Here is an 18,007-nt window from a genome sequence, read left to right on the forward strand (position 1 = left end):
TGATAGACTATTTATCTACTTAATAGTCTATCCGAGCACCGACATATGTATCATGACCGGCAAAAAAAAGTTATTAATAATAAATAAATAATACTTTTACATGTCACTTATCTTCATGCAAAGATTCAAAAAACTGAAATCTTAATATTTGTAGGAGGTTTTAAAACCCCTCTCCTCTTCGGTTATGCACTGGAAAGCAGCCAGATTCTACCCTGCAGATGTGTTTTCCTGTTGTGTGTCTATGTGGGATGTGTGTTTTCGTGCTCCAACAGGTTAATTCGTCCGTCTGCACTCTTGACCTCACTAATTTGTAACACTCCTCTTCTCAGGGTCCTGCTATATCCTGGTGGACACATGGACATGAAGAAATAAAAGCATCAGTTCAGGTGAGTGTTTCAAACCTCCGCTACAATAATCCACATTTTCTTCTTCATCCCTTGAGCTGTCACATTCCTTTTTTTGTATTCCAGGCCCTCCAGCTGACTTCTGGGCTAAGCCCTGGCTGTGGGGCTTGGTTGGTGGTTGGCCAGCTGAACAGGCGTGTATGTGAGTGAGAGGTAATGAAGTCCAGTATGAGGCAGTGGCGGAGGCTAGTGCTGGTGGGAATGCTGGCCTGGGCTCTCCTCTTCCTCGCCCTCCTTTCTTACTTCCTGGATGCCCGTGTGGACGAGCCCCTGACCTCTGCTGGCTCCTTACTCTCCCAGCACCCTGACACACGTCGCCTGGCCTCCATACAAGCCTCCCACCAACATCACGCCATCATGGGCTCCCGACCTGAGCAGGCTTTGACGTTAATTACAACCTATCCCGCAGATGAGCCAGAGCCTTCGGCCAGCTCCATGACCCCAGAGTCCAGCCTGGAGGCGAGCCGCAGCCCCAACAGTGCTCCCTATGCCGTCTATGGCAGCCAGGAAGCCAGCCGCCAGGATTACCTGGACCCCCAGAGCCTGGCTGCCTGGTCCTCCTTTGGTACGGAGAATGTGGGCTCTCACTCAGACCCTGCAGTCCCGAGTCGTGAGAGAACATCTCAGCTCAAAGAGTATCAGAACCATATTAGAGCCAAACGCCACCGGGATGGTGGGGAGGAGGAGGAGGAAGAGGAGGAAGATGCGAGGGAAAACGAAGATGAAGAACTGGGAAACAGAATTAGCGAGAGAGCACGCAGGCGGCCCGGTGGCGACTCCACTGATTTGGAGGAATATTATTTCTCCAAATCGGCATCTGTGGTGCAGCGGCTGTGGCGAGGCCGGGTCTCTTCCGGCATGCTGAGTCCTCGGCTGCAGCGAGCCATGAAAGACTATGTGAGCGCCAACAAACACCACGTTACCTACCAGGGCCACCGCATGGCTGCCCAGAGTGCCAAGGAGCTGCTGTGTCAAATGAAAGCTCAGGCCCGGCTGAGGACGGTGGACGGGTCGGAGCAGCCCTTCTCCTCGCTCGGCTGGGCTCGTCTGGTGCCGTCCCTTCCGCTGGAACAACTGTACAAGCAGCAGAAGCAGAGCAGCTTCAAGACCTGCGCCGTGGTCACATCGGCTGGTGCCATCCTGCGCTCCGGACTGGGCAAAGAGATCGGTGAGTGGACAACTCAAAGAGTCTGAGCAAGGCCGACATTTAAGGCTCTGTAGGGAGAAAGCAATTCAGTTAGAGTATTTCTGATTTCATTCATGCATTTCATCATCGTTTCTTTTTCTTTCATCATTTATTATTTTTCTTTTATCTGTGTAAAACTTCACTTGTGTATCGTCCACATTTAACAATTGAGAAGTCTGGCCTCTCTGGTGAAATTCATTAAAGGGGGTTTGAAGTAGAACATGTTTTATATTCTTCAAAGTTAGAAAGATATGTTTTTTGCATCCTGACTGAGACTCAAGCATTGTCCAGGCTACACGGCCCTACAGTCGAAAGATGAAGAGATGTGTAATGACAGACAAGACGGAAGGCTTAAAAGAAGATAAAAGTTGAAAGGCTGCACACAGACCTTGGACTTCATTAAAAATTAAAAGCCCTTCTACAGAAGTTACTCTTCCCCTTGAGGTGGAAATGTTCTCTCACGTTATACCGACTTTAAAATATACTTTTGCTGAATGTCCTGAATGCTCTTCTGAGATGTGGTCCATGATTTTAGAGGATTTTTTTTCAATCTGCCTGTTTAATGATGATATATCAGCCATGCACAGTTTTTTTTACGTAGATCAGTAACATGGAAGTAGAAAACTTGGTTTCTGAAAAACTAAGATTTTACACATACCATTTTTGTTGTAATAAGATAAAGATGTAAACATGTCTACATAATGCAACAAAGGTCAGAATGGTCAACATATCGTTGACAGAAAATGCTGTTTACATGGCAGTGTCTTATTCAGATTATTTTCTGAACGGGGTTGATATCTCAATATTTATCTAATGAGAAAAAAAGAATAATTAAACAATCGCTGTTAGTTAGATGTTAATATTTCTCGTTTAGAATTGGACTGTTTGGTCCGGTGAGTGAGACTTGAATTTAAAACTATCAAAGTGGTTTCTTTGCTAAATCTATTGTGAAATGTTCCAAATGTTGACTTCACAGTGATGTAGCATGGCAGTTTGATAAGAAATTAAGGAAGCAGGGAGTTGCTGATGATAGTAAAAAGGCCAAGCTAATGTCATCCAACACTGTGGAGGGCGGAGGGTTTAACTCCTCCAGCGCTGGCTGCACGGTTGCTGACGTGACATTCGGCTGCTGTTTCCTCAGATTAGACGTGTTCCTCAGGCCAACTGTGGATTTCACACCAGAAATATTGCAGAATGTTTTTCTGAAGGGGATAAAAATTCAACTCAAAAAAGAGCCAGCTGGTCTATGGGGGTGGTAGATTACAGCAAGTGTTACATTTACAAAGCTGCCTATAGACAGTGGAAAGGCCATCAACAGACGGAATGTTAGGGCCACTAAAAGGAAAAATAAATTAAAGAATTAAACTAAAATTTCGTTTTATAATGAGAATAAAGTCATATTAGTATCAGAATCAGAATTCTATTCAGAATCAGAATTATTTTATTGGCCAAGTATATTTGCACATACAGGAAATTGACTTGGTGTGGTTGGTGCATAGGACATAAAACAACAACATATATATGTATAAACAAAGCCTTAACTTAAAATTTGCAAAAGAGGAAATATTATCAAATGGCGAAAAATAAAAATAGGAGATCAACGTTTTACGATATTTGGGCAAGTGCGGTACTAAGGTGCAGTGAGATTTGTCATCAATTTACAAGAAAAGAGTTGTGATATTAAAAAAATAACATCATGGTTTTATGAGGAAAAAGAATATTTACAAAAAAGGCACAAATTAACAAGATATAAGTTGTAAATGTCTGAGAATAAAGATAAAAATGAATGTTGTTTTAGGAGGAATATCAGAAAGTCAGCCATAAATATGGATCAGCTAGTTCATTTTGGTCCAGGTTTGAAATGTAGTCTTGGTCTATAAAGCTTCGAGCACAGTGGATTTTAAAGTTGAACAAATTTCTCCCTGCACCTAAAGTGATTTGTATTCCACTGCTTTTGCTTTTCTTTTTTTTTGTCATGGTGTTTGCTGATTAACTTGTCAGGCAGAGTGTAAGCTGGGTTGAGTGTGTGCCTAGTGGGCTATATGTCTTTTGTGTTCAGATGTGTGCGTGTGCTTGGTTTCGAGACTTTGGCAGCTCTCTGGTTAGCAGGGAGAGTGTGAACTCGGTGACAGATGGCTCACTAGAAGAAAGCAGAAACCCCTCTGGTACGCGATCAGGCGTCTTCACATCTCATATAGCTGCCTTGGATTTGCTTATGAATTCAGAGGCTCTGAACATACATTGGAACTAATTAGGACGATTTATTCCTTTTAAAAAATGTCTAAATAGCGACATTTTGTATTTCCCTAGAAATAGAGGCCTGACACAGAAAATCGGATGAACCATCACTCAGTCCTTTGTCACAGTCAGTCCTGGGAAATTGTATTTACGCACGAGTACTCCTTCTTAAGTAGAAATAGGATCACTTTGACTGTAGTCTATTAGAAGTAGTATAGTGGTCAGTTAAAATGAGAAACCTTTACTGTGCTACGTTTAAGATGAGGAAGGTTAATAAATGATACCGGATGAAACCACTGAATTAAATGCAGATCCTGGGAAATATGTATTTGTATTTCAATGCATCTTCACTATTAATGGACTCTTGGGTAGATCATGGGTTATTAAAAACAGCGGAAAGCTGGTGCACATTTCACTGATGATGGAAGTGATCTTAGAGTTTCCAACTGAAGGAATCCTCTGTATTTGAGTATTAATTTATATTAAATATTTAGTTTCAAGCCATACCCAGCATGCACCTGTTGGTCACGTAACACAGCGGTTGTGTTGGATTTTGGACTAACCTGCAGCATTGTTTCGCTGTTATGTTTTTTTAATATATTTTTACTTCGTCACCATTTAAACTTTAAATATAGTGAATTGATACACTCGAACTAGAAATATTTAGGAGTGAAACTACTTGCTTTCAAAAATACTCCAGAAAGTACTGAAGAAACCAAACTGTGTTATAGTAACAAGAGCAACTGAATAATGTCCACACCTGGGCAGAGTGGAGGAAACATCTGGCGCTGTGTTGATGAGAACAACAACAATGGGAAGAAAATGTAAATCTGACAGTATAATGCTCAGTTTTCTGCAATGTCACATACATACCCAGCAGGAGACCGTGTTGTTTGACTTTCTCAGTTAAATTTTTAGTTATATTTTTAGCACCGGAGTAAAAAGGACATTTGAATCACAGAAAGAAACCAGAGTGGCACAGAGGTATGCACAGTAGGTGTAAACCTATGCAAGGCCCAACAGTCCCCTTATGAAACCACAGATTTTTGTTTGGATCTGCACCAAATTGCACACACTCATAAATATTAGTCTCCCAAACATGCCTGAGTTGTTTCATCAAGAACCATGAATTATTTATAAGAAATCAATGAATATGTCGAAGAAGAAATGCAGGAGGAAAGAGACTTCAGTTTTGGAAACCAGACCTTGTGTTTAAACTGTGCTGGTGTGTCATCGTCCTCCATCTTTGTTTTTCGTTTCTGTCCATTTGTATGACCATAAACACAGGAAGTGAATGTCTGCGTCAAATTTCCGTACATTCTCGTTTTTCCAATTTCTGACACACATATTTCTAGAAACCACAGACAAGAAAGAGGCTTCAGAGTCAATGTGAGAACACAGAAATGTTATTAATGACTACCCTCTCCAGGGGCCGTCACGTATGTCTGTAAGTCAACCAGAAGCAGGTTGTTGTCTGGACTGTGTCCTCGAGCTGTTCAGTCCTTAACAAAGATTTTTTTTGGGGACACTTGAGAAACTTAGCATCTTGATGAATGAGTCAAATGTAACAAAGTGGATTTAATCATCATAGAGCCTCAGATGCATTGGGGGAAGCTTGCCTTTGTCACATTCATTCTCAGTTTGGCTTAAACAGGAAATCAAAGTGCATTGATCTGTCTGCACACCGCTGTCCTTGCCCTCACACTGCAACACAACCCAGACCCACGTGATGCAGCTGTGTAGAGGCCGAGAATTCACCTCCATGTGCCAGTGAGAGATTCATACCCCCTCTTTTCCTTGACAGTCGCAGGTTGGCTGACATTTAGATTACAGGGTTTCTCAGCAGCTGCAGCTCCGTGCTCACGAACCGAGTGTTTGGTTTGGTTTCTGGATGTGTAATGGCGCATGGCTGCCATCATGTGGTCAGGAGACTGATCAGCAGACTCAGCACACGGGCGATTGAGAAAATATATGATCGTGTTTAATGTCCTCCAACAAATATTACTGATGGTATTAATGCTGAAGTAAGTATTTGATCTTTGATTATTATTTCTGGGAGTGTGAAATCCTGGTTTGTGATGAGTACGAAGCTCTGAGTCTCTGTGAGTGAAGCCCCTGACTCTTATTTTAGTTTGTGTTTTCTGTAAACGTAATGCTTTTACGGCCGATGGTAGAACTGGATATAACCATTTTGTGTCTGTTGACTTAGTGCCCTCTAGTGGAAATATAAAAAATGACAGTGTGGATTTGACTGGGACACAGAAATTAATAAGTTCAATTTTAGTGATCCAATTAATTAATTTGAGCAAAACTATAATCACATAAATAGTCTTTCATTTATTTTTTCAAATTTTCTATTAGTTTGTCATTGTGCTATCCAATTGTCCCACCTTCAGGCAGAGAAAAATAGCAATGTATAAACAAAAGCATAACAAAAATTCTCAGGTATGGTCGTCTCCTCACAGAACTTGCTGCTAGAGCTTCTACTAACTACTATATTTAATAATCAAACTAGTTTTGACTTGTTTTAATGTGTAACAGGCCAAAAACTGAAAAGTAAAGTAAACCATAATCTTACAACCTAGAGATTTTTATTTTTATGATGATATAAAGTCTGCAAAGAAATAAAATCCAATATGACATTTAATTTACAGTTATGTAATGTCTGTAGAAATCCAACATTTGAGAGAATGAAACCTGAGGGTTTGAATTAGCTGCTTAGGAATGACCTCATAATAATTACTCCGTTATCAACATTCTGTTGGGGTTTAATTTATTAATTTTAATTGATTTGATTCTCAGTGATGATAATTTGTTTGCAGAGCAGTTCTTTAACAAGGTTAAAGGGGACATTTACATGCTGTAGACACATTTTCAACACAAGCTATGAATAAAAACTTGCCGTGTGCCTTATTCAATATGTAAAGGTGAAACCCTCAAAACTCTTCAGCATTTACAATTTATATTCCCACCAAGGCTTCATCTGTGGATATTGGTGACTCTCTGGCACAGAAAAGGTTAACGGGTTAGCGATGTTATTGGACCAAGGCCATTTAAAACCTTCAGTGTGAGTGCATCATGTGAATTTATAACCCAACATCATGGAAATTTATAACCTAACATGAAGCCGGTGAAAAGAGGTTGGGTAAGAGATATGATACTGTAATAAGTGGTGTCATGATTTATTCCAGAGCAGTGAATTATATTATAGTCGAGGTCAAACCAAATTTATAAGCAGGTGACAAAAGGATTTTAATTTTAGAAAGATCTTTCTGACTTAGACGAAACACGGCCGGACAACATTCATCACAACAGACATCGACGGTTCTTTGTTGTCCTATGACACTTTTGAGACATAAAAAGTTGCATTACTTTGAAGCAATGGTTGCACATGACGAAGTCCATTCAATAAATACTGCGCTTTAGTATATTTTCATGTATCCGCAGGTATATGTACCTTCTACTGCACTTCTCTACATAACATTGCATAACATGTTCACGTTATGTTTTACATTTCTAAAAGTAGTTAATAATAAGCGGGGAATTTTTCGACTGATCCAATCAGAGTGGGAAGGTAACATAAGACCCTGCCTCCTTCAACGAGAGCACAATACAATTCTTCCAGCCATTAATAATTATGGCAACTAGATTTCAGTAGCAGATATCATCTGTAGCGTTCTTCATTAATTAGACAGTGTTCGACTATTATTGTATATAAACAAATATACAGTCGGGACAGTTGATGTAGTAAAAGGGGAACCGGCTACACTCTGCAAGTACTTTTACTTTTAATGTAGCAAAGTGAATGTGCACGTTTTTTTAAGGTAGTTTTACCTAACTATATTTTTTGATTATTTGTTAGTACTTTTCCTGAGGTAAAATGTTTAAGCGCTTCCTCTGACACTGCTTTGGAGTAAGTGAAACTAGCAGCATCTAATCTGTGACAGATTTATTGAGTTGAAAGCAAAACTAGCAACTGCATCAACTGTATAAGAGATCAAACAATCAACATAACCTTATTTGGTTTCTCACGTCTTCTCCGAGTCCCAGAGTGTTGTAAAAATGTTGCATCTCAGTAACGATAACTGTAAATTAATTTATAATGTATGTGTACATGTACCTCAACATCAGCAGAGCAGCAGTGGGCTCATGCAGGTTTAATCTGAGTGACCCTGATAGACTAACATTTTGCATCACCTTAATACATCATCCTCTCTGAGTATGAATAATGCTTGTGTTAATGAGTTCCCTCTCACAGGCCACTTACAGCTGGAGAAAGCCGCAGTTTACTTGCAGCCTTTCAAACACGCTGACGTAAATGTAAAGTCAGCAGAATATAATAACAGGTGCCCGTCGTAAATATTAAATATGAGAGAAGTGAGCTGCTGACCGGAGATCAGCTCAGTTCTTGATTGGATGATGCTGATATGAGCTTTGTGAATACTTCAACGTCAGAAACTGTGACGGTTTTATGAAACTTCTGAAATGTGTTTTTCTGCAGTTTGATTTTAGTGGATTGTTCAGTTAAACTTTGTGTAACAGTAAGTGGACTGGATTTATTATATTCATACCCTGTAAGCATAGCCAGAGGCAATTCATGGTTCAATGTATTGCCAAAGGATAGTACAAAATGCAGACCAGAGATCGAACCACAGAGATCGACCTTCTTGTCAGTGGATGACCCTCTCTACCTCCTGAGCCACAGCCAGCCGAATAAATCAATAAATCATCATTTGAAATTGCCACTAGACCCAAGAAAACTAATAGTTTTCTGTAAAACTATTTTTATATGAAATTTTGATTCCCTTCACTTTTTTGTAGGATAATTGGCGATAGCATATAAAAGCTTTGAAATGATAAAATAATGAAATAAAACCTTTTTACCATTTTATTTGACTAACCCAATTTTCTGAAAAATGAAAGACTTCAGAACAGTTTCAAATATTTCAGTCAGACAATCTTATTCTGTCATGATGATGTTATATCTCACTTTCACTATTTATACCTGGGTTGTATTTTTCAAATTTCTCTTTGAGCTGCAGCCCTTGGCAGGTTCAAACCTGGAGGGCTCATCTGAGACGGAATCAAAAGAAAATACAAAAAAAAATGTTTGCCAGCCCACTAGCTAAAAAATTGGATCTAAAGTGAAGCATCACTTTATCTTGTATGGTTAAAAGGCAGATGGGTCTTCAAATGACTGATAAATATTCATAGAAATATTTTGGCATGAACACGTCAGAAAGGCTGGATGTTATTGCCCGATGTAAAGTAGGCAGTTAAACTGGAGTCTGGAAAATTATTTATTCACCACATACAGAATTTGAATATTCTCGTTCAATAACCCAAAATATTATTTTACGAGATGAACAAGTTCATATTATATATGTATATATATATATATGTCTGCAGTCTCCGCTGATTAATAAACATGTGATGATCTTTTATTACAGTTTTTCACAATTGTTAACACACGTTTTTCAAAACAATAACGGCTTTCTCAAAACTGCACACAGAAAACTGAAAACCTCACACACAAAATGCTAAACCTGACACTCCCTTTGCAAGATGACTCTTTGATATCAAATCTCTTACCTGTTCACAAAATGGAACTCGCGTTTTCATTTGGTACACACAGCCATATTTTCAAATGACACACACATACCATTCATTGAGTACACATAACTAAGCATTTGCTTGCACACTACCAAGCATTTACAGCACACTGAAGTGCAAAATTGAATGTCTCAGTGTAGGCCTACTTTTTTCATAGTCAAACATAAAACAGCACACAAATATGCAGCATAAAAAGGTTTATTTCGGTACACACAGAGAACACTACAGTAATGTAAACCGGCCTGCTCAACCCCCCCCCTCCCCCCCTTCACAAAAATTTCAGTTTTTCACAATTGTTAACACACGTTTTTCAAAACAATAAAGGGTTTCTCAAAACTGCACACAGACAACTGAAAACTTCACACACAAAATGCTGACAGTCGTCGACACACTGCAATCGCTCAACCCAAGTTGGCATTACTTCACACTCCCATATCTGCATTAGACTCTGACTTTCATTCTTTACACTCTGATGTCAATTACACATCACCTTGTTTTCAAAACACTACACACAATGTTCAGTTGTTCCACACACTTCTCAAGTAAAATCTCAAAGCATCAACCTACAACACACAAATACTCAAATCTCTAAACATTCAGGTCTGTTGAGCAATTTCACCTCATTTACACAGCCGAACAGGAGACTGGAATTGTAGATATGGTTCGTGAGAACAACTCTATCACACTCAGACAAATAAAAACTATGATCCTGGCTGACCATGCTACATTTAGAAACTTCCAGAACGTCAGCCTCTCTACATTGGAGCGTATTCTTCATAGGAATGCCATGCGTATGAAACAAGCGTTCAGGGTCCCATTTGAACGGAACACAGGCATGAAGGAGTTACAGTGAGAGTTTGTGCTTGTAAGTATCAACATTCAGCACTGACACATGCATGTATTGTACCTGTAATCTAATATTTTTTAATTTTCTACAGTGTCCCATTGTAGCCCACTGTGTTGACCTCTCTGTGTCCAAACTGTAACTTGCATTGTCATGCTGTCTGTGTCAGCGGATTAACATAACATTACATTTCATTTAGCTGACGCTTTTATCCAAGCGACTTACAATAATTGCATTCAACCCCAAGGGAACAAACCCAGGACGTATCCAGGAGCATGACACAGCTCATGTGTTGTACCAGTACATCTCTATTGATGAGGTGGGACTCAACCTGTTGAAGAGGAGGCGACGGGGCAGAAACGTCATTGGCCAGCGGGCCATTGTTGAGGCCCACGGCCAGCATGGTGGGAACATCACAATGTGTGCTGCAATGTTCTATACCTTCCACCTTATTCTCCTTTCCTGAATCCTATTGAGGAATTCTTTTCAGCTTGGAGGTGGAAGGTATATGAATGAAAACCAGTGGGACTGGGTCCCACTGCTCCAGGCCATGGAGGAGGCTTGTGGCGATGTGAGTGTCGAGGCATGTCAGGGCTTCATGCGCCACTCAAGGTGTTTCTTCCAATGCTGCTTGGACAGGGAGAACATTGCCTGTGATGTGGATGAGGCCCTCTGGCAAGATAGGACCGAAATAAACCTTATTTTTTAATGCATATTTGTGAGCTGTTTTATATTTGACTATGAAGAAAGTAGGCCTACACTGAGACATTTTACAAAAAGAGAAATGGCACATTCTCCAGAGTCACTGTCATTCATATGGTGTGTTCCATTTTGATGATTGTGTTTTCAGTTTTGCACTACAGTGTGCTGTAAATGCTTGGTAGTGTGCAAGCAAATGCTTAGTTGTGTGTACTCAATGAATGGTATGTGTGTGTCATTTGAAAATATGGCTGTGTGTACCAAATGAAAACGCGAGTTCCATTTTGTGAACAGGTAAGAGATTTGATGGCAAAGAGTCATCTTGCAAAGGGAGTGTCAGGTTTAGCATTTTGTGTGTGAGGTTTTCAGTTTTCTGTGTGCAGTTTTGAGAAAACTGTATTGTTTTGAAAAACATGTTTTAACAATTGTGAAAAACTGTAATAGACTGTGAAAATAGTTAAATGAAAAAATAATGATCATAAATAAATACAAAGAAGAAATAAAATAGAATACCTAAAACATATGAAATAGTTTATAAAAAGGAAAACACAAATGAAACTTCCATTGAATAATGCATGCTGCATGTTCATAAACAAGTTTTGCTTTTAAGGAAATTTGAAAATTCATTAAAGTGGCTGTCGGGCAGCAGACATGTTTAATGTATCACCATGGAACCAGGGAGGGCAAACTCAATGACAAGCTCAGGAGCGCATGTTTCCTGATTGTAGTCCACAGTGTTGTAGTGAATGTCAAATGATCCTGTAACAGTTGACTGATGTCCCGTGATGAAGGAGAATCAGATCAGAAGGTGGAGCATCATCTATTCTGGTGTCAGATCAATGAGGAACGGGGGGGTAGATGGAGCTGAAGGATTGACCAACAGACTGGCACAAATGACAAGTTCCTAATTGTTACTACAACCATCCGTCAAGCCGACAAGTTCGAACTGTGAAGAACCTTTTATAAGAACAACACAAACAACACGTGGATGTAGAATACAGGGTTGCTTTGTAAAAATGAGACTGGATATTAAAGAAATAGCATAATTAATTTTAGCATTTAAACGCCTCCATCCTGTGCATTTGGAGCCACAGTCTGCTGTCCCTTTGACTTTTCTGCGTGGTCCATGTCCCGTCCACTAATTTGGAGGAGTCGGGTTTTTTCAGACCTTTATTGCAGCCAACCACCAGGAGACTATCGAGAAGCTATGGTTTTCTATTCGGGGAGCCGACAGGACGTCCATCTTTATATATGATCTACGGTCCGGATAGTGAAGCCAATACGGAAGTGACTTGTATTATCTTGAAGGACCAATAAAGGTTGACTCCATTGTTTGCAAAGTGAATTCAGTTTCTAAGAAGAGGATGAGAAAATTACTCTTACTTGATTTGTTCGGTCACACCAAACCTCAGAACTCTCTAAATATCAAACATATACTGACATATAGCATGTCTAACTCAAGGTCAGTTTGTTACCTGCTTCAAGCGCCGTTGTCTGTGTTTTGCCTTTCAGACACTCACGATGCAGTGTTACGATTCAACGCTGCACCTACAGACGGATACGAGAGAGACGTGGGTAACAAAACCACCATCCGCATCATCAACTCGCAGGTGAGTGGGAGCCGAAACTTGTGTGATGCATGTTAATGAGTCATTAATTAATGGAGGGCCATTGAAACACTTGCTGAATATGGATCTGATGGTAAATTATGAAAATGGAAGCAATTTCGGACGAAACCTCTTGTTGCTAGTCCTTATGCTAAGCTGTGCTAATTGGCTCTCGTGACTCCTCACAGATTTATTTGCTGTGAGGACATTCTGGCCGTGACGCTGGTTTCAATTGAAATTGTTCACGCCATATATCCCTTTACAGATCCTGGCCAATCCGAAGCATCGATTCAACACAAGCTCTATCTACAAGAACGTGACGCTGGTGGCCTGGGACCCTGCACCTTACACTGTCAACTTACACAAGGTAGGTTGATGTGAAACCAAGGTCATGGTGAGAGGATGGGAAGTGTTCTAATAATGTTTATTAATGTGTGGAGTGTTTCAATTAGTTTGCCGCTTCACCACCGGAGCACAGTGGTCATTCCAACACAAATATACTATCAATACTTACCACCACTATAGTTGACCCTGCTCCTCCAACTACTTGTCATTCTCACTGTCTGTTTCGTATCTATCTCTTCTTCCTCCTGCCCTCCAAATGCCTCTGACACATGATTGCACACGTCCCCACCATAGACTGTCTATACAAAGCTTTATTTTTTATCTCTCTGCTGCATCCACTTCAATTTTTCTCCTTACAATTGTTATTCAGGGAATGATTTGCTGCCACTATCCATGATCTACGTGATCAGGTTAATAAATTAAAAACTGCACATTGCAATTAAAATTGATTTGCATGGTGCAGGTGGCCGGCTCTCTTAATGATTTGAATCATCTGGAAAATGTATTGGAATATTAAAACTGACAAAACTCTGTCTTTTCTTAATAACCTCCATTTTCTAAATAGTCCCTTCAAATCAGCACGACTGCAACACTGAGTTTCCCGGAGATGCGGAGGCCTTTAGCTTGTTATCTCATTTTTCTAAAGATTTCCAGCATCATCGCACAAAACAGCTTTGTCAGAAGCAGGTGAAGCTCTTATATGCCACATGCTGTACAGCCAACTAAAGAAAAGAGATAAAAAAATCGGCTAATTAGAGTATTGATGGTTCATTGTGAAACTGTGGTGGGACTAATTAGACTGTGGGGGGGTCGCAACAGTGGAGGTAATTAATGGGAGGAAACCTGAAGCTGAACAAAGCCTTGATGACAAAGCACAGGATAGGAATATGATGTTGCCGGGTGATGGGTTCGTTTTATGTTCTTTTTGGGGTCAGTCTGTCTTAAGGACGTACTGCTCTCAATTAATCTTATTTAGTAGGCGTGTTTGTTTATGAAGGGATAACTAATACTTATTAAAAACAACATGACAATAAAAACATATAAAACATATTGTAGTCAAAATGGAGAACAATCAAAATATATTATAAATATAGGGTTAACCACACGCTAATCTAGTTCCAAATGAATATAATGTGTGTATTTAGTATAATTTTGTAAACTAACTACTACCATACCTAAATACAATAACATTATTGTATATACTGTAATTGGTACTTCATTTGATGTTATCTATGGAAACATAAACGTTCTTGTGTGCAGCTCTACTGTTGCAATAGAGGTGACCTAATAGAGTTAACGACAGTGTTAATGTATAGGAAAGATACATTTCATTGGAACTGTTATAACTGACCTTCATTTTTATCAATACACAACACACTAAATACATCACTTAGGGTTTGATTCATTGCGCAGGATCATATATGTTTATACACCATGTCGGAGGGTAAGCAGCAGGATTAAGGCTAACTTATGCTGCGTTTACAAAAAGAGATTACCTCAGTTTTAAACAATGTAACCGGCACTGCCCACATACCTCTAATATGTGCTTTACATTAAGACGTGTGTTAAGCTGTGGTTGTTAAGCAATACATCCTCTAGAGGGCAATGCAGAGTGGAGTTTGACAACGAAGAACATTGCGACGTAGGGGGAGGTTGTGATAATAAACCTCTTAACAAACTAACATCATATAGAAGTATGTAGTTTCTTACCACCATTGTTGAAAATGTGATTTGGTTATCTCTCTTGAGCTATTCCCTACACTGCCCCTACAATCCCCTACAATTTCTGGTGGCACTGCTCAGTTACGTCCTTATCTGTCACCTTTCAGAAGAAGTTCACAAATATGTACAAACTGACGTCTAGGACCGAATGCTCAGTCCGTTTCCATATGACTATCTAACTGTAAGCATAAATGAGCTTTTATAGAATACAATCAAGTCATCTTTGCTCAACCTAAGTAAAAACAAATTCTTCCCAAAAATAAATTGGGCAATTTACAGATGTTTAGATGATGATCAGGTGGAAAGATGGGAATTCCAGCTGGACTGTTCAGGAGAAATGTTTTCCGCTTTTGAAACATGGCAAAATGTGGCAAAATGATGGCAAAATGAAAGGGAAACACACAAAACGGGCAACCGGAAGGCCCCTTCATAGAACAGAGGTTTTGAGTGTATAAACAGAGATTTTCTGTGTGCAACATGGTTGTTAAGTGGATCTATAAATTGTTTTAAGACAGTTTGTTAATGTTGACAATTCTAAGCTGCTTCTTTTTATCAAACCAAACTGAGACATTAAACACAAAGATGTTCTGGCAGGATAATAAAATAATTCTCTTCTGTTGAGGAAAAAGCTGACCTTATCAGAGTGGATTAGTGTGGTGATTATTTTATTAAGTCTGTTGGGAAGAGGCTTTGACAACACCTTTTCATCATAGTGAGCCAAGCCTCTATCTGTTAAAATCTGTTGGGGTTTACTGCTCTTTTAAGATTGCACTGATAAGTCTGTGTATAACTCATCAAGGAGGAGGGGGAGCCGGCTTCAAACGCTTCTGTATTCACATGTGAAAGCCCTGAGGGCAGCGACATAGCCTAGCCAACAATCTTCTATGTCAGGGCTGTACCAAATGGTGCACCTCTGTAATGACGGCAACAGTAGATAGATAGATAGATTACTTTATTCATCCCGAAGGGAAATTAAGTCATCATAGCAGCCGGTACATTTGAATACAATAAAATACAATACAATAGAATAAAATACAAAATATTGAGGTAGAAATGATAACAACAGAAACACAAGATAAATAGGTAGATAAGGTGCAGTGGCAAGATGATGGTAATAGTACTGATGATATGCTGGTAATGTTATTGTTAGACAGTATATACAAATAGTACAGTATATATAGTATATAATATAACATAATATACATTCATATATGATAGTAGTTATACCAATATAATAGCAGTATATAGTAAAAATGGCAGCAACAGTATATATAATAATAATAGTAAATATAGTCAATATAATAATAATAATAACATGTACACATGTATAAATATGTGTACAAATAATATACAAAGAGTATGATATAATATGATATGATATATAGTAGAGGTATAATTAGAATAAATATAAATATAAGTATTTGACTATACAATAGATAATATAAAATACTATGAGTGTAAGAATATGTAGACAGAGTGTGCAAAAGACAATATTATTGTATAAAATTATATATAGTATCAATATGGTTTATATTAACACATATCACATATGATGTGAAGTAAGGGTAAACAGTGCAAGGAGACAGGTATATTTAGTGCAGTTCTGTGATGGTGGCTCTGACAGAGGTAGATGAGTTGTACATTGCGGTCTTATTGCGGTTGGGAGGAATGATTTCCTGTATTGTTCCTTAGAGCAGCGGGGTTGAATGAGTCTGTGGCTGAAGCTGCTCCTTAGCTTGTCCAGTGTTTTGTGGAGGGGGTGAGAGGGATTGTCCATGATTGCCAGCAGTTTTGCCAGCATCCTGTCCTCCACCACCTCCTCCAGGGTGACAAGCTTAGAGCCAATCACAGACTCTGCAGTAACACCCATTACTGTAATTACCACAGTAATGGGTGTGTCTCATAAATCTGTTTATTCTGCTGTTGGTATAAAGCAGCAGCTCCCAAATGTTAGGTGGGGAGATGATTTCCTTTAACCAAGTAGAATTGTTGCTTTGTGTAATGAGCCGGCACCAGAAACAACAACAATGGCAGCTATATATTAGTTTCCCTATACGTTTGGTCAGCACTGCTATGCTATATCACAATTTTGTACCTAAATTTGGCAATACTGCACCGACATCCACAGGCGTCCTCCTCACCCAATATTATTTGTGTTGCAGTGTTCTTTTTCGCTATTTGACGGATTGTTGATATAGACTATGTCGCAACCTACTGGCCCGGCATGGTTGTTTGAACTTTTGTAGCTGTTTGTGTTCTTGTCTATACGCACATAGTTTGTAAAATAAACGTAGTTGAATGGGGGAAGATAATATCCGCAGATTGTAGACTAGGATAAAGAAAGCATCTGATGTCATCTCTGGAGGCGGTGTGGCCTAGTGGTTAGAGTGGTGGTTCTCCCTCATGAATGTTGAGTGTACTAATTGTAAGTCGCTTTGGATAAAAGCATCAGCTAAATGACATGTAATGTAATCCCTGTTCGCCTGCAGCTCAGATGCTTACAAGCCAGAATAATAATGTCTGAACTTTGCGTTGATGTTTGTAGAAAATGTTCAACAGGCTCCCGAGTGAACAAATGTTTTGTTATTTGTATATTATTGGCTATTTTGGTACATTACATGAACTCTGTTTTAGTTCCATTTTGTTCTGTGCACGGCAGTGACTGTACGTCACTCATCATTTATTTATCTTTATCATAAAAGAGTTACGACAAAAAACATATGTGAATAAAACATCAGGCTACGGCTAAACTGTGAAACAAGAATACAAATGAAATGTAGAGCAGAGCCACAGCGACTGTACAACCAGCATCATGAACCTCAGCATGAAGAAATATTGTTCTCTTTGAAGAGGAGTTATGAAACTGCCTCACCTGGATTTGTTCATACTGAAGCATCATTGTGCCTCTCTATTTGTTTTAAATCTTCAATTTTTCTGAAAAGGATCAGTTATTGACAAATAAAACACAATGTAAATATGTTAAGTAAAAATAAGACTCGTATAAGAGCTTTGTTTTAGACAAAGCGAATTTTTCTCCTTCAGGTCTGATGAAAGATCTGAATTTCATCAGAAAGATGAATAAAAGATGTTTTTAGAATCGGATGAATGGATAAACATAGGACTGATTGGTTTTTATCTATTTCTTTTTGTTGTGTTCACTGAGCTTCTCGCAGTGCATTTTCACATCACCTTTCCACCCCACAATCAATTTGATTGGCTGGTTGACAGAGCACCTTTATGAAAAAATATATGTTGTGTGTTTATTTTGTGTTTTTTTCTTGTCTTGAGTTTTGCCTTCCAATTTAGCACTTTCTCTAACAAACATCAATCATTCACCACCGTTTCAGCT

At 39.1% G+C, this 18,007-nt stretch overlaps 1 protein-coding gene across 1 annotated transcript in view; it reads left to right on the top strand.

The window, feature by feature from the left end:
- The window catches only part of st6gal2a (ST6 beta-galactosamide alpha-2,6-sialyltranferase 2a), a 47,516-nt gene that overhangs the window by 16,925 nt on the left and 12,584 nt on the right, over positions 1-18,007 (top strand). Inside the window, exons 2-5 of the mRNA XM_062403064.1 lie at positions 330-386; positions 471-1,572; positions 12,497-12,594; positions 12,857-12,958. Coding sequence (XP_062259048.1) covers positions 561-1,572; positions 12,497-12,594; positions 12,857-12,958 — 1,212 coding nt within the window. The 5' untranslated portion in view covers positions 330-386; positions 471-560. The remainder of the gene's footprint in view (positions 1-329; positions 387-470; positions 1,573-12,496; positions 12,595-12,856; positions 12,959-18,007) is intronic.

The sequence above is a fragment of the Platichthys flesus genome, chromosome 13 (assembly GCF_949316205.1).
Source record: "Platichthys flesus chromosome 13, fPlaFle2.1, whole genome shotgun sequence".
NCBI lineage: Eukaryota > Metazoa > Chordata > Actinopteri > Pleuronectiformes > Pleuronectidae > Platichthys > Platichthys flesus.